The sequence below is a fragment of the Nomia melanderi genome, chromosome 13, assembly GCF_051020985.1.
Source record: "Nomia melanderi isolate GNS246 chromosome 13, iyNomMela1, whole genome shotgun sequence".
NCBI lineage: Eukaryota > Metazoa > Arthropoda > Insecta > Hymenoptera > Halictidae > Nomia > Nomia melanderi.
This window is the reverse complement of record NC_135011.1, coordinates 5,014,269-5,032,146: the sequence shown is the minus strand read 5'-3', so window position 1 is coordinate 5,032,146 and position 17,878 is coordinate 5,014,269. Positions and strand designations below refer to the sequence as shown.

At 44.2% G+C, this 17,878-nt stretch overlaps 1 protein-coding gene across 7 annotated transcripts in view; it reads right to left on the bottom strand.

Annotated features, from left to right (window-relative positions):
• The window catches only part of LOC116431550 (uncharacterized), a 44,549-nt gene that overhangs the window by 14,820 nt on the left and 11,851 nt on the right, over window positions 1–17,878 (bottom strand). Inside the window, exons 2-11 of one of the 7 annotated variants that reach the window (XM_076373401.1) lie at window positions 16,585–16,773; window positions 15,161–15,271; window positions 13,425–13,514; window positions 12,861–12,947; window positions 7,410–7,508; window positions 6,082–6,316; window positions 5,034–5,105; window positions 3,727–3,889; window positions 1,823–1,932; window positions 773–948 (exon numbers count right to left, since the gene is read on the bottom strand). In XM_076373401.1, the coding sequence (XP_076229516.1) occupies window positions 773–948; window positions 1,823–1,932; window positions 3,727–3,889; window positions 5,034–5,105; window positions 6,082–6,316; window positions 7,410–7,508; window positions 12,861–12,947; window positions 13,425–13,514; window positions 15,161–15,271; window positions 16,585–16,773 (1,332 nt within the window). Of the gene's footprint in view, window positions 1–772; window positions 949–1,822; window positions 1,933–3,726; window positions 3,890–5,033; window positions 5,106–6,081; window positions 6,317–7,409; window positions 7,509–8,501; window positions 8,571–10,943; window positions 11,043–12,860; window positions 12,948–13,424; window positions 13,515–15,160; window positions 15,272–16,584; window positions 16,774–17,878 lie in introns of all 7 variants that reach the window. The other 6 variants (XM_076373402.1, XM_076373403.1, XM_076373404.1 and 3 more) reach the window with 6 other exon arrangements.

The window sequence follows — 17,878 nt, the reverse complement described above, 5'->3', positions numbered from 1 at the left end:
ATTAAGCGGTAGAATGCTTTGGAGTCTTTAACGTTGGCTCTTTGAGAACTGTTAACGCGTTGATTAAACGTTTAGAATGTGTTAAGGTGAAAAGGAAGTCTTCTTTTGGAAAACTTGGTGGTGAGGTGATGGAGGATGAAACTTTGAAAGTCGAAGCTCTGAAAAGTGAAGCTTCAAGAATTGAAACTTTGATCATTGAAACTTTAAAAGTCGGAACGTTGACAGTTGATACGTTAAGAATTGAATATTTTCCAATTGAAATGTTAAGAATTGAAACTTTGATCACTGAAACTTTAAAAGTCGAAACGTTGACAGTTGATACGTTAAGAATTGAACCTTTGCCAATTGAAATTTGAAGAGTTGAAACTTTGATCACTGAAACTTTAAAAGTTGAAATATTACAAGTTGAAACGTTGACAATTAATACTTTAAGAATTGAACCTTTGCCAATTGAAATTTGAAGAGTTGAAACTTTGACAACTGAAACTTTAAGAATTGAAACATTACAAGTTGAAATGTTGACAATTAATACTTTAAGAATTGAACCTTTGCCAATTGAAATTTTAAGAGTTGAAACTTTGACAACTGGAACTTTAAAAATTGAAACATTAAAAGTTGTAACTTTGATAATTGAAACATTGAAAGTTGAAACTTTGATAAATAAAACATTGAAAATCGTAGCCTCGAAAATGAAAAATTGAAAATTCGAGATTCAAGAGGATAAATCAGGCAGAATGATTTTGCAATGAACTATAAATATTTTTCAGTTTACCATGAACAGCCGCGAACGGATGCCAGCGATCTCCTCTTTCCTGGCTTCGCGCTGCACCTTGCGTCTGCCCTGCTGGCTGGTCGTCTCCCAGCGGTTCTTTATGTCGTCCATTTTCGTGAAACTGATCGGACGCTCGCGGGTCGCTCGTTTCGCCTTCACAATCTCTGTCTCTGTTTCTGCAACGTACATATACAGTTACAAGGAAAATCCTCGCGCGGGGAAAGCTTTCGCCCTCGACAAGCACCCTCGCGCCGCGAGGGGAAAGTTTCGAGTTTCGTTCGACGGGAATATGCTGTAAAAGTTCCCGGAAGCTTTACGCTTGCTTTCATGTCGGGAAACTTTCGAGATCTGATCGAAATTTAGTGTATTTCTTTCTCTTTGCCGGCCGACTGCCGAGCACACGCTTCTGAATATATCTTTCCCGTTGTAATGTTCTTTTCCTTGTGCGCGAGACAAACAAAAACATAAAGAACAAGAAAAAACAAAAATTCCGAAGGCTAATTTAAAAAGAACTCAAGGAACAATGAATCTAGAGTAAGAATACAATAAAACAAACTCAGGAAACCAAGAAGAATCATAATAATACAGTAGCAAATTATTGATCGAAGCGAGGAAACCTCGCAATAATCAAGGTATTAAGTAACAGTTCTAAGAAAAGGAACTCGCAGAGTAAAGAGTATTCATTCCCGAGCAATGTCCAGCGTCCACCTGGAAAGTTAATTACCGCTCCCGTTACGCAACGGGTGTCGTTCATCTCGCTCGTCCCCGTCGGAGTGAAAGGACAACGATTCCGAGGCGAATTAAAATCATTATCCCAACGTCAGCCCTCTCAAACAGCCAGTCAAACTTTTGTCGATGGCCCCTCGAGGTTTTCGCTACTCGTGAATAGGGAGAGGGGGATCGCAGCAAAGGGGAAAAAGAAAATACTTCTTCTCAAGGAAATGCTCGAACAAAATGGAAGACAAAGGGCGAAGAAGGGAGGATGTTTCCGGCGCTATCAGCTGCAGAGGGTATCTTCGCGATTCGTATTAAATGTTCCTCGTTGCTCACCCTCTGTCTCCTCAGCCTCCTCTTCTTCTTCGCTCTCGCTCGACTCCTCGTAAGGGATTCCATTCAAAGACTCGTCCGCTACTCCGATATCCATGCCTTTCGCCTGGAATCTGGACAAAAAGACCAGCAATGTAGACACAAATATCTCCCTTTTGTGATACCTTCAACCCTTACGTTAACCAGCGAAACTCTCGCATTCAACCCCTTGTCTTACAACAAGTGAGACTCGTGAAGATTTTCAACATGATTCAACAAATATATTACTCAGTTCATTCGAATTCAAAATAAACATTATTCCTCTGTAATTATTCTACTTAAAAGGAAATATAGGCATAATATGTGCTTAGACTTTTTCTCTTTTTCTAATAAATTATTAATGACAAAGTATCGATCAGAGTTGAGAAAGAAATAGGCCAAGGGGTTAATCGATGTTTTGTGCCCTTAAAATTTCATGTATTCAAACTCCGAGCTAAATTTTCTGTAGCTTAACAGCTCAACGTTTCAAGAAATTCGTTTGTTTAATCGTCCTTCGCATAGATATCTTATTTTCAAGGTACAGATTCACGTAGAAGTGTTAAATGAATGGAGATCGAGTAGGAGTTCCGTTAAATTGCAAGGGAAAAGTATAAAAATAGTTAGTCGGATTGGTAACGCGAGGATTAATCGTTCCAAGGTGAAGCTTTCGGCTGGTGAATCGAAATAATTAGGCGAGAACGCTGATCCCACGAATACCGGTCGCGTCTGTCGCAATTCCGAGACATTGTATAGGCGTGTTCTTTTCATTTACTTTTTCTTTGTTCGCCTCGCTTGTTCTGTATTAGCGAGCCTTCGCTTGCACATTTTCGCGTGACACGGCAACTTCGGACACGGTCCCGCGTGCATTGCGAACCGCGGCGCGACGCGACGCGACGCGGCTTTAATGCGTTTCGTTCTACGCCGGAATGCAATTTACGACGACCCAGGCAACGTTATTATGATGTTACGTTCGGCGCGAGGGGTCGGAATTGTCTCGAGCTACTATGGGACGGCACGGGGACGAATTACGCATTAAAACAGAGTGCAGTTTTGTATTCGCGTGTATACGTTACGGAAACATTCGGTGAAAACAGCGTAGACATCGGATCAACGAAAAATTTCTTAGTAAAATTACTGATTTCAAAAAGTGACACGGTTATTCTCACAAAATCCTATTGAGTTTAGTATATAACAAATCTCTCTCTAACATTTTCCTGTAAGAACTCCAACAGTTCAGCTATTAATCCTTTGCACTCGGAAGTTTCTAGAAATATTTAAAATATTCCGATGACCGGAAACTGACTCAGAAATCACAAGTACATCGAGGAACAAAGCTATTTTACTCCAATATTCCAATATTTCAGATTTTGTAGTTCTCACATGACAAATCTAGCGATGACAGAACCACCTCCCGAGTGTAAAGGGTTAAAACTCCAATTGCTTCGAAATTCAGTTCATCCCTAAATCAATTTCCCCAGTAACCTCTCAGAGAAGCATTTCAGTAATTCTAAAAGAAAAAACCATATCGTCTTGACTCATCCAGAAGTTCCAGCAAACAAATCGAACAAAAGAACTCGTGGCGAGCCATCTTCTCAATTCTGATAAAAGCTACCGAGAATCCGAGTCGCTGAAGTTCCCAGCGTCCGAACGGGAAAGGAACGATCAAGATTCGAGACGTTACCGAGAAAATCGTCGAGGTCTACAGAGTCCTCTTTGTGTCGAGCTCATGGAAACGAATCCGTGTCACGGCTGACACGAGAGAACACCATCCTCGGCCCACTCGGTTCTGTCTTATATAGTCCGGTAACGAGCGGAGAGAGTGCGAGGTGCATCGATCCGATCGCTGGTAGGTACGTGTCATCGTAATCATCCGGCGGGGCGCTACTCACTTGGCCAGCTTGCTGAGGATGCTGGGCGACCTCTTCACGGCTACCTGGGACGGCGACCTCTCGATCTCGTTCGCCTCGGCGCCGGCCTTTTCGAACACCTGGAACCGGGACTTCACGTTCAGGCTGGACAGCTCCTCGAGGCCCAGGTCCGGTTTGTCGGAGGCTGGAACGACAGACCGCAACGTTTTCATTAACGGGTTTAATCACTGGCTTCTCCGAGGCTCTTACGGCCCGGGATGCGAGCCTTCTTCGAAGTTCCTCTAACCCTTTACGAACCGGGCTCTCTCGACGCATTAGGGACGTCTTATATAAAAGGCTAAATTGGATGTCGAATTTTTCAGTACCGGACGATGGAACTTTGAACTGATCCTTTATTGATTACGCAATCAAATTCTTTGCGGCATTAATGAAGATTGATTGGTTGGGGATGGTTATGCAGCGTACGAACATATATGTAATTTATTCTAAATTATTGTTTGTTAACGGACAGGACACCCGGAAACTTCGTAGAAGGCTCATCAGTGTTTAATCAGTGTTGGCGCCGCTCTAATCGCGGCACGGTGTTAGTCGTCGATACGATCTATCCAGCGGATCGCACAAAGATCTCGTTCTCAGCGACGATCTCGTTACACTCATGCGGAGCGTTAATCCGTTTCTGTGGGCACACGGGTCCGAGAATGATTCACACTATGCAGGTTTTCTTCGCTGACATGAATTGCGCAAAGTTGCTGCTCCCAGCGTGAATCACTCTGCCCTGGACGCAAAATGGGTTAGCCTGTTATCAGTGGAATGCGGATTTTATGCGTTCGCAGCGTGCTCAGTCTGTAATTATTTCAATTGGAAAAAAGTCCCCGAAGCTAATTATAACATCTCACTCCAGTTTCCATAAATATGATTTCTCACTCTTGCATCTCTTATTCCGATGTCCATGAATATCATTGCCTAACCCTAATTTCTCTTGGACTCCAATTTCCACGAATGAAACGATCGAATCGGATTTAGTCTAATTACATTAATCCAACGGAACCGATTCGCCCGATCGCACAAGGATCCGCAGTCCCAGTCACCATGCAACAATGAAACTCTGAGTCGCTTCGTTGGCTGCCTTTAAATGCCCGACTGCAGACGGGGTGGCGCAGGGGCGGGGCAGAGACCAAGAAGGATTTCAACGCGCCGTTAGGATCGCGGGCTGCGTGTCAATGGGATTAGAAACTGCACTCGTCAAACTGTTAGGCGGGTTAGACTAGGCCGGCCGACCGTCTCAAACGATCCCGTCTATCCACACTCTCCACACCGTCAGACTTTACCTCTGACCACGTCGGGCGGCAGCTCTTTCGGCTCGTTCTCCCTAATGATCAGCTCCGGCTTTCGAGGTCGCACTACGGAGTTCATAAGACAACTCTTTGTCGCATTAACGATCTCTCTGCATCCGCGTGTAATTACCGAACCGGCTGCCGGTGCACGTCGAGGGGTAGCCGGCGGCACGGGGCAATTTCGAGGCGAGCACGACAAAAGCGCGAACACGCGGGACGGAGCTTATTTCGACCGGACAGGCGATAGAATTTCCTCCGACCGGGAATGAGCTTTGACTATTATCTGGCACGTAACGCTACCGGCAACTGGTTTCGGCTTCAGTTTTCGTGGCAACGAACGAGCCACTCGTCGGTCGACGCGGTTAACCAGTTAATTGTGGAGTCTAGTTCCAGAAATTCGGGTAATAAAATCAATTGATGAGTGTAGCTTTAACAGGGGACGAATGTATCTAATGTATATTAAGATAAGGAATTAGAGTAAACGAAACGAGTTTATTTGAGAATTCTCCAAGAGGATAGCGTTAGTTTAGAATTCAATGGTGTGTACAGTTAACTGGTTAACTATGTAGGACAGTTATACTTGATTACAGATGTAGATTCAATAATAGGTACAATTTGCAAGCGATGCATTTTAGATTCATCTGTATTTCATCGATTCTTCCAATGAACCGATCAGGAAACGAAGCTAGTTCGATCATTTCGATTACCCAACAATGCGTCTTCCAGGTTAATCTGGGTATCTACTGTTTCGAGGATCAGTCTACCAGCTTGAACAGGGATCGAGACGCGATCTTTCGAGTTGAAAGGGAAAAATGTCGATCGTGCGTCCGCGGGTGTACGTTTCACGCGCGGCTGATTCAAAGGCGGGTCGGTGGCGCGGGCGAGCGGAGGAGACAAGAAAGTATGTATCCGCGTCCCATCCCGTCCCGTTCCTGTCGGCGATATCAAAGCGGCCGCGGGAAGATTCGCGGATTAGACCGGAGTGGCTATTTTCAGCGGCGAAGTTCCGCCTACGTGTCGGCGCGGCGTGTGATCGACTTACCGGGCTGCTCGGACTCTTCAACCGGTTTCGGTTGGAAGAGCTCCTTGAAGTGTGGCTTACAGTAAAGCGTGCTCTCGTGGCTCTCGTAATTGTCCACGTTGAGCTGCTTGCTACACTGCACGCACCGGAAGCAATTCTTGTGCCAGACCAGACCCTCCGCCTTTGTCTGTTCCATTTGGAAGACGACCTTGCCGCAGCTGCGGCAGTTCGGGTTCGTGTCGCCATTTTGACCCACCTGTCGTCAGATTTCATTATTCCGCGCGTGAACTCTGTTTCCGTGTTAGCGCAGCGACTTTCGCCGCGGTCCAGCGAGCGAACTTGGGAATCGCGGGACGTGGATTGCGCCTGGTAATTAAACTGCGGGGGTTGGGGTTGCGGCGGGGTTAGGTGGAGTGTAGTGGAAGTTTGAAATTATTAATATTTTTAAAATTGTTAGAGTTATTAGAATTTTTAGAATTTTTAGAGTTATTGGAATTGTTAGAATTATCGAAATTGTTAGAATTATTGGAGTTATCAGAATTATGGGAAGAACTTATTTTTGGATATAAGCGAACAGGATTGTGGTAGGAGTGGAATTCCAGTACGATAAAGGTTTAGAAAGTTTGATCAGGTCCGTATGTTACTTCTGAAGTCAATATCGCCTTTGGCAGAGACCTCGGTCCAATCTTTTTAAATTGGACTTTAATATAGGTATGAGTGCAAGGGAATCCGCAGTCTGATCACAGAAACGAGATTGAATCGACTTCTTTCTATAGCGCATTTTCCTCAGACCTCAAGTTCGCTCGATGGAACTGCATATCTCATCACAATCGTTAACAATCAAGCGGCGGATGTTTACATACAAATCTGTACAAGATGCAACGAGAAATGTAAATGTCTTACAATTTTAATGTATACAATAAATCCGAAAAAATCCTGTCTCTCTGGTTTCCATTTCATTAAACAAGTTACATCTATAAAATTTGAATAACATCTGATTCATCGACGACAGCATTGAAATTAAAAATCGAGAAACAATTCTAATCGATGTAACATCCGAGGTAAACATCCGCAGCGAGTAATCGCTGGAAAAATCGGGATTCGGCATCGATCTCGAGACAAGCGAGGGATGCCTAGAAAAACCACCCCCACAGCTGAGGATCACCCCGAATAAAAATGGAAAAAAAAGGTGTATATCGAGCTCCCTGCTGATCCTCCATGCTTTGTCGCGATGCGAAACTTCGAGGCGAGGAACTCGAAACAGAGAGGCTATTTACACGCTCCCCCCCTGTGGCTGAAGGGTTAAGCGTGCCGATCTTAAAAGTATCTCGTTGGAGAAGAGCGCTTACGGCTGCGTTCAGCTGCTGTTGCACTTTGCCCGCATCGATCGAGCGCACATGCAGTACCGTCTTCTTGCTGAGAGCGTCGAATTTATTGAAGCTCGACTTCTGCGAACACAAACAGTGAATGCGTCAAAACGAAAAGTGAGCCGCGCTGAATGAGCCAGTTTGTTCGTCGTCGGGAAGAGAACTCAGTGGATATTGCATATGTACGGAGATATTCGTGGTGTCTCGTCTAGCCTTGAAGCCTGTTCAGCGTGAGCGTAAAAGCGTGTTCCCTCTCTCGGAGAAAAATGAGACGAGAGAAGGATAAACGAAAAATTGAAGAGAGAATAATTAACGGAAATGATTCGAAACTCGATGACTGCAATAAATGAATGTTCTTCGATTGTTTTCGACTCGATTACGGTGGAGAAGTTTGAAGGGTGCCCACGGTGAACAAAAAGTATGTGGAGTCGGGGAGATCTCGTGCCAGGAATGGGTGCGATCTATTAGGGGCTCTCAAACGGGATCAGGGTGAAAGGTGCTGTCTCAAAGTCAGTCGTAGGTAGATACTAGGGTTTAAACGAAAATTCTGCTCGTTTCCCACTGTTCACACATTCCGCACGCTTTCTGTTACTCGTCAGCTTTACTACGAATGTGCTCGCGTAGACTGGAATTTGTATGTACAAGGTGGTCGTCGGAAAGATATGAGAAATGAAGAGAACCAATGGAGCAAGCTTCGAGAAAAATCTAAATTTCACGATTCACCAATGGGGAAGTCTAAACTATTATTCTCTGTTACGTGTAAAAGTGAATTCTGACATTCCCTCCTTGAAATTCCTGAAAAATGACTGAAGGAACAAAATATTCGTTTGAAAATTACGATGCTCAGCGGAGGGGTGTGAAAGAGGTGGGGGAACGCTACGACTAAGATGTATCCCGTGAATTTGTTATGAATCCGGATGAGAATAAAATGAAAGTATTATTACAAAACGGAAGCAAGAGAAAAGAAATGATAGATGCGAAGGGAGCGAGGCGAAAGCGACCAAGAAAACTCAAGGAGAGATGAAAACCAGCACGAACGACCGTATCGTGGTTATCTCTCTTCCGGGTGCTTACCTCGAACCTCGGCCGATCCGTCTCCTTACCCTCGTTCGTTAAGTTTGCCAAACTACAGTAGGAAGCCCTCTGTCCCGAGGAGGTCGTGAGTGTTTTCGGTTAAGGTTTTCATGCACGGCCAGGAATGGCGGACCGAACAAAAAGAAAGAAACAGCACGGGCTGCGGGTTAGTATCGCGGGTCAATATTATAAGCGGTACACCTTCATTCTCGAGTTCGTGGATGCAGCGGTTGGCGTGACATAATCAATAATTCAATCATGGTACAATTACAATGAAACGAATAAGAAGAAATATTCTAACCAATTATTCGCGAATACGATAAATTACAAAAATTTGAATAATAATCTTCTTTTTCTTGTAACTAAGTTCTGCACTTATTTCTTATGGTAATTATTATTTACCCTTTTACCCTACAAACCATAATTTACTAAAGCGATAAGTACTTAATAATAAATATTCTATATAGTACGATAATCTCGTATTTTTCGTACTCCCCGCACGATAATATAAACTGATCGATAGTGATATTTCTGATCGAATCAGCCCGATCTTTCCAATCTCCATCATCTTGATCGTCATTCGTAGCATCTTAATTATGATCGACAAGAGTTACGGCGCGCGTTGCCAAGTAAGTAAGAAGGCATCGAGTGGCGGCGTTAATCGGGCGCTCGTTATATAAAAATGGCGAACTGGCACCGGCGGAGCCCGTAAATGGCCGCCGGTTTGCCAATCGCCGAGATACGTATCTCGCCAGCCGCTGCATCGCACACGGAGAAGAGAAGAGGACGAAGGAGAAGAACGAGAAGGGGACAACGCTCGGAGACAGCTGGAATCGTTCGAATCGCGTCTCTCTCTGGTTTTTGGCACGGACGTTCGGGCTTGTTCGCCTTTCCTGCCCTCCGCGAACACTCCCGGGCGATCCCCCGGGTTACGTGCTCCGCCGTATCGCTGTTATCGATCGAACATCGATATTCCTCGCGACATGTGCGCGACTTTGTTCGACGAGCAAATTGATTTTAAACAGAACTGTTTCGTTACACGTGTCTCCATATCTGGGCGTTTGATTGTCGTGTTACTCGAATTCGGGTGACAGGAATTCCTTGTGCAGATTTAACGATTAATCTTTAACTATTTTTATTAGAGTCTCTAAATAATAGAATTATTTGTATAACTTATCTCTTCTAAAGAGATCTTCGATTATCAATTACATTGTTTTAGAGACGAGTGAACTAGAACATAAGTAAACTGGCATTTCAATAGAATATAATTAGTACAAGCGCAGAACAATCGGTTTTACTATGAAAAATCTGTCTTCGGCGAGTGCCGTCAACACGCTGAAACGAGGATTTCGCTACGAGCAGAAATTATGTCACCCGAACTCGAAATCCGTAACCGGCTAACCGATAAACGGCGGATACGCGGGCGAAAAATGCCAGAAAAAAGGGGAAAAAGAAAGAGAAAAACAGCCGCGAGACCTCGATTCCGCGGCGCGCGCTGAGTACAAAGTGGGGCAAATGAGTAGCAGTAGGTTATTATCAAAGCCGGCCCTCCCTTAAATGGAGAGACAGCATTCGTGGCGTGACGGCGGCCGACTCGGTCAGCTAAAACCCGCGCGAGAGACACGAACCGGGAGAGTCGAGATCACGTGCACGCAACCGGGGATTCCCGGGAGGATCGATCTTCGACGGAATCCACTACCACGATTTGTTAACACCACGGCGGAAACGGGTTCGACCCTTTCCAGTCCTGTGCCCGAGCAAACTTGACACTTCTTCCCATTAGAATCGCATACTTCGCTAATCCAATTATGTCAAAATTCTATCTACTATACGTCAAATTTCAAACTATACTCTTTACTATAAATTCACTGAATCTTCATGGTCTCTAATTTACGTTACTTTAACCCTGTGCGCTCCAAAAGTGTTTCGCTAGAAATACTCAACATCTTCTTATGAGGTATAAATGACACTTAAAGTTAACGAGAAATCAAGGAACATATTTTATTTTAATATTTCACATATTGATGCATTATACAATCATTATGAAATATTAAATATTATTTTGTATCTATTAAATCAAGCCACTGAGAGTGAACATTGGAGGGCAAAAGGTTAATTTTCACGAAACTGCTAATGACTTTTATGTAGAATATTTTTAATTATATGTACATTAGTGTCTTAGATATTTCGTAAGATGACGCTATAGAATTTTTAATAGCGATACCGAATAAGAATTTCCTGGACAAAGTAGTGCGAAAGAAGTTTAGCGTCAGATTGCCGAGGCAAGAAAAATTCTGGTTCAGGTTCTGAATGGACTTGGCTACGCGCAACTCGTCACGCGATTCGAAAGAGCGAGTTTTTTTGTTGTTTTCCCGTGGATTTTATTCGCAAGAAATTCTAGCCGTCTCCGATGTTACCCAACGGGTTCAGAAAGGTACTTACGAGGGCCTTGACCGACACCCCGGCGAAGACGAGCGCGTCTTTGGCGAACTTCGAGTAACCCTTCTCGCATAATCGAAGATCACCCAGCGACCTTGCTTTCTAGGATCGTCGGGAGCGTCAACGGGAACTCAAGATTAGCGGTAAGTTGCGGACAGTAATCGCGGAGCGGCGAGCTTTGCGAGATTCTCTTTGATCGCTGAAGCGGTTTTCAAAGTACCGATAAGCTTTCGCTTCTGATCTTTCTGTAGGAACTTCGTTGAAACAGAATTTTTCATCGATACAGTCTACTTCCGACGTATTTTTCTTCTGATTATTATTAGTACCGGCTATTTACCGATTAATTCCGAAGCCGCAAAGCTCGCGCTCGCGATGGCGATTAGTATGCTGTTACGATGATCACGAGATAAAATTAGATATACGTTTGATTCGGTAAAAACACGGTGGGAATCGCATTGCCGCAGCGGAACGCGAAGCGATTAAGGGGTTGCATACTCCTAGAAACGATAAAAACAGGGTTACATTTAAGAATTCTTGGCACTGGTCAAGCTATGGTCGATGGAGAGATTAGTATCGGAATTGTACGGGTTTGGCAGCGAATTGTCAAATTCCCAAATCCTCATATTTCCAAATTTCCGAAGTTTCAAAGTTCCAGAATATCGAACTTTCGAACTTCCAAACTTTCAAGCATTAAATCTCAAATTTGGAGCTTCGAATTTTCCTCGATAAACTTCCAAAGTCGAATTCCCAAGGAAAATCCATTAACAAGTACTCTACGTTCTTATACTCTCGGAAAACTCAATCATCTTGTGGACGCAAACCCTTAACGGAAGTTCGGAATGGATCATGCAATAAATAAACTGTTAATAGGATCGTCGCACACGTGGACGGTCGGATGCTGAGCGACATGCTTTAGCACGAACACCAATTACGCCCGGGAGATGCTCCCGGTCGAATTGAATCGATTGAACCCGTTTTAATCCGAACAAACACTCGGGAACGGAATGTATGACACGTTTCGCGGCTCGGATCCATTGTGCGCGGATCGTTCCCCGAGATCAGAACGCAGTGCGCGGTTGGCTCGTTAACTCTGGACCGCCAGAGATGCCTTTCTTAAATCCTGAATCATCATTTCGAATTAGCGAGACCGCCCGTCGATCCAGCTTCGTTTTCTTCCGTCTTTCGTTCCGTTAAACCCGTTCCGCGCGTTGAAAACTTACGGATAAAATGACGACGTTAGATCATCGAACATTGACGTCGTTAAGTATTCTACAAAATAGAACTGTTGAAAGTTTCTGTTCACTCTCCTACGAGAAGTTTTAAGACATTGAATTGAAGATATAAATGACTCACACGTTGCTGCAATTTTCAATTGATAATATAAATTAATTGTGAATGTAGGCAATAAGTTAAAGGTAATCTCTGTAGGGATAAGTATTAGGAGAAATTTTATTCTCGCTGAACAACCAGATTGAAATGATTTATCTTTTTATCAACGTGTTCCCTGTATTTCAAATTTTTAGCAAATATTCCTCGGTTGGCTTCGATGCCTACGGTTTCTCAATCTTTGCTCATCGAACGGTGTCACTGTTTTGTGATCCAATTAAAGTCGGTCTCCACTGCATAAATACAAGCTTACGATAATTCTCCCTTCGTCGAACATAATACTGACAGGACGTAAGTGTTCGATGTATGCATAGAATCACTATCTTACGTAAGAATAAAACGATGTGCTAGGGTTTCTCGATCCTCTCGTCGCGTATCGCGAGAGAATCCTCGTTCGACGAGCGTTGACGCTAATTTCGCGACTCGAGAAGTAAAAAGAAAAAAAAATAAAAAACAAAAAGAGAATGAAAGAAAATAAAGAGAATGAAGAGAGAAAATGAAGATGATAACGGAACGAGAAATATCGATACAAACCTCCTCGGTCTCCATCGCGTGATTCGCTTTCCCGTACGCCGTCTGATCGCCGTCGCTCATGCTCGAGATGTCGCCAAAGCTACGACACTGTTAGTGACAACAAAATACAACTGACAAAAGTGTATCGACAGCCATCGAAAAGCGTTTTGTTTGTTCGTTCTTTTGCTGTTCAGCCGCCGCGAACAAGCGTCTTGGAAATAAAAAAAAACTTGAGTAAATAAATCAAAGAGACAATAACGAAGAAAAAAGTGACGTTATAGATCAACGGAAGAAACAGAATTCGTGAACGTGAAGAGAGACAGAGAGAGACAGAGAGAGAGAGAGAGAGAGAAAGAGAGAGAGCAGAGAGAGAGAGAAAGTGAGAGAGAAAAACAACTGAAATCAAATGTATAGAAAGTTATTAAGAAAGAAACACAGCGTGACGATAAACGAATTAAGATCTCGTAACACACAGATACATAATCGATAAAATAAAGTGAGAAGTTCGAACGTGTGCGCAAAAAAAAAATTAGAAGTATCACGAGAAACAACGCGGATCGCAACGAGAATCGGTTTGATACTCACCAGCTGCTTGATCGACACGCCGGTCGCGATCTTTTCCTTGATCGATCGATCCTGCTCGTGGCGAGTCGCCTCCGATACATATGTCTTTGTCTGCATGCACAAAATACAATGCAACAAACCTAGTCACATGCGAATCGCACATACAACGCATTCGTACGGACACACACGCGTACATACACACACGGTGACCCACGAAACAAACTACTGGACAGGTGTTGTCGATCGGTAACGGCCAGGGGGGGCTTTCTACTAAGTCTTGATTACGACGATCGTGGACGGAAAAGAAGTACACCGTGCGGGCCAAGCCGATCCGTTAATTAATTAATCCCGAGTGTCTTTTAGCGCAGCGGTTCTTAACCTATGGGTCAAAATTGGGTCATTTGTTATTTTCAAGTGGCGAACGATTTTCTATTGACCTTTCATTGTATTTAATATGAAATACTTTGGTGGAAGAATATGAAATAATTTGAATACTAGGTTTGTTAATTGATTCAGATATTTGATTAAAGATTTTTCTAGAAAATGTGTTCATGTACTTTTATTATATTTGATGAGTATATCTTCAACAAGGTATTAACGAAATTTGAAAGTATTGTTCTGATTGTTGTTCTTTAGTGGCGAAACTGAATTTGTTTATCTCTGAGTCGCCGAAGAAAAAGGTTAAGAACCACCGTTTTAACGGATGATTAATCAACTTCCATACGATTCCGAGGTTAGATCGCCGTAGTCCGGCTGATTTATAGATCCAGGGGCGAATCGCTTGGCCCGCAACGAAACGATGCCTCTACGTGCAAAGATACTTACGGGGAGAATTGAGCAAGCACTGGTTCGTATACGCTATCGCGTTCTTTGCGAAATGATACCACGTATGATGAAATTACTTTTGATCCCCTGTTCTAATATATTACACAATTTTGATTTGAAGCTACGGTGAGATTGATGTTTAACGAATTCTGTGATTGTACAATTATCGTATGGAGCGGTTTAAAATAGGGTTTATTGGTTTAGTTTACAGTTGCCGAGGAAAGAAGAGCGAAGAGTGAAAAATGAACTACCAGATATTGCGCTACAACATTTACTTACCAAGTACTTGTTACTGATAAAATACAGACGACATATTACAATTCCCTGTCTTTATCCCTTAAATGCAAGGCTCTTCCCAATCAATTAAACAAATCAATCTCATATTTGGAAACACTCTCTAACATCTACTGTCGCTAAGCACTTCCCACTTCCCTCAACAACTATTGGACTGCATGTCTGTATGCATTTATAGATAATTCGGAAGTATCATCTTCTATAGTAACTCTACTCTTCTAAATTCTATTCTTAAACAGAAACTTAAACATCCACAGTCTAACAATTACGCTAAGCTTCTAAAGCCCTAAACCCTGTTTCCTCCTCACTCCACACTCGAGATTCACTAGATCCCCGAGAAAATCGCGAGAACGCGAAGAAAACCACGAAGGGACTCGCTCGGTTCGTTCGACAATGGTTGCGCAACCCTGTTTTCGTAACTTTTACCGGTGAATTTCGCCGTGTATCGCGTATTCCCGCAGCCGCGCGCGAGAAAACGGCCCGTACCGTCACGGCTCGCGTCGCGAATTCGATCGCGGTCGGTTCGCCGTTCGGTCGCGGACCATTCGCGGCGGAGATCGCGCGGAAATCCCTCCTGCGCCGCGAGTTCTCTTTCGTTCCGCGTTTCGTAACCGCGCGTCACCGTATCAGGAACTTACCAGGGACTTGACGTTCACGTTCGACAGATCGTCCTCGTTCGAGAAATCGAGCGATTCCGGTTGCGCGTGCCGGGAACCGGTGTGCATGCTCGGCTCTCGCAAGTTAGAGTTCTGACAACACAGAGAAACACGTACCACACTGTACATAACATGCAACCAAAATGCCGTCACTGACGCAGGGAGACTCTAAACTCTGGGAGACGCCGAGAGATCCTTCGATAGAATTCCTGTGGCGAACATTAGCGACCCCCGTCGGTGAAATTTTGGAAATTTTAACTGTACAAGGAGATGCGTCGGTGTGCGCGTGTTTCGTGAAACTTCGATGGGAAATAATACTCGCGAAATTTCTTGTTGACTACTGTTCGTACTGAAGGGATGAAGATAATTCTTAATATTGTATTAAATAAATCGTGAGAAACGTGGGTGAGAGATATCTGTCGCAATATGCTGGTAACTAAAAGAAAGTAGTGAAGTATACACTCTACAAAACTAGATTTCAAGTAATACAATTCAAAAATTGTTATTTTACATTCGTAGTAACCCGAAGAATATAAAAATATAAAAATTCCGGCAGTTTGACAATCGCGAGGAAAACCTCCAGCGAAACCTGCAAAAACTACTTCCCACCAAAGAATCACGAAACCCGATGAACATCGCCGCGCATTTCCTCGTTAGAAGTTCCCAGCTTCCGGAGGCCGAAGCGAAACTTTCCTCTCCGCTTTCAAGCGGTCGAGACTCTTTATTCTGCTCCTCCGATTAGCCCAAACAGTTCTGCTCCCCGCGATGGAAGAATTTCTCCCAGCCGAGCGTCGAGGACCGGATCGCTCGGAAAACCGTTTTCCCCGCAAAGGAAAGGTTCCCAGGCATCGACGGTATCCGGAAGCGATCGCCGCCGAACAGAACGGAAGTCCCGATTTCCTCCTTTGAACGGCTCTAATTCCTCCCGCGCGGAACAATCGGCAAGAGGACACGGGGGAAAAGGGGGGAACAAGATGAGACGCGAGGAAAACCGCGCGCGTCCTGTTCCTCTGCGTCAATTAAAGTGAAAACTGGGTGGAAACTATGACGCGTAGTCGCCGGCGGGCACGCCGGAGCTGAGGATCGAGAAGCGGGGACTTCCGGTTCGGCTCGCGAGACGATCGTCTCCCCGGTCGGGCGGATGGTCTCCAATTAAAACGATAACGGTGCATGCACGCCACATCTTATACCCACGCTAAGCCTCTCCTCGGTCCCTCGATCACCGATTTCGTTTGCCTCTTTTCTTCCTCGTATCCCGGGGCCTAGATCCCGAGTTTTCCGCGCGACGTGTATCTTTTTTTTTTTCTTTCTTTTCTGTATTCGTTTCTGTTTCAACTCTTTTCGATTCCTTTTTAACTCCTGCGAAGAACCAAGGAACACGACGCGAATCCTTCGAGTTCACTTACCACGGAGATGTTCTCCTTCTCGAGCTCGTTCTTCTTGCTCTTCTTGGTCTTCTTTGTGCGCGGGGTGAGGTTCGGCGATGCATCGTTGCCGGCTACGCCCTCGATCTTCTTCTTCTTCGTCTTCGTGCCGCTCTTCGACGAGGTCACCACCGACGTCGTCGTCGTTATCGTCTCCTCGCGGCTCTCACTCTGCGTGAAAAATGAAAGTGGTTAGTTCGATAATGATTGGGAAGTCTGTTGAATTAGGCTGACGATTTATAACTTTGGCTGTCTTAGATTTTATTGAAGTAGCTAGCTTAAACTTGAGATTGCATTGAATTCAGTTGACAACCGTCCGTTAGTGATTTATTTTATAGAATCGTTTTATTATTTTCAATCTGCCTATTGTTTGATATTCTCCTATATACGAGTCTTATCGTATTTTATTATACGTATTAATATTTTGAAAAATTGTATCGTTTTTCTCTACTTCGTTCTCTAATGCCTTCGTTTTCTGATACCGATACCTCTCGACTGGTTGCAATAAAATGAAGATTATCGTTCAACCTTACACGATCTCGCAAGATTCTGTCGCAACAGGTAACTGCTAGATGGAGGACCGTGACGCCCGACCAATTTCCCTAACAACATCCCACCGATATCCTTGAACGTAAACGTCAGAGACATCCGGAGGGAGGATCTCCTGGAAAATTGCGAAAGATTCCGAACGGAATCGCTAATAACAGCGATCGAAGGCCTGGTGCTTTAACGCTGGCTACATGACCTCCTTCTGCGCGTTTTAGCGCGGTAGCCGGCGATGGCACTCCGCGTCTTCGTTTTGCTCTCCTCGTCGCCGATTAGCGTCGTCGCAGCAGACGACTTTTTCGCGGGTGTCTGTTAAATCAAGGCTGACCGGTGGCCTACTATTTTGCATATTGGAAAGGTGACATTCGACGCTCGTGTAATTGCAACGGGGAGTTTCTATCTCGCGTTAGGAAATGGTAACTCGTCTTCCTGCACGGCACGAAAGTGGATCGGCCGTGACAACCAGTGAAAATTGGGTCGGAATTCCGAGCGATCGGATTTCATTCAAGGAAGATCTTAATTCGCTCGATAAGCCGGCGAGAAACCGGTGGAACAGATACAGCAGCGATTAGAACTCAGAAGAGTTTAGAATTCTATCAAGGTTACTTGTATCCGGATGAACATAATTACTTTCTACAATCGGTTGAACCTTCGAAGACTAAGCAAGAGCAGAAATTAATTGGAATATTGAAAAAATCTGATCCATGGAAAATGAAAGCAGAAGTTCGTT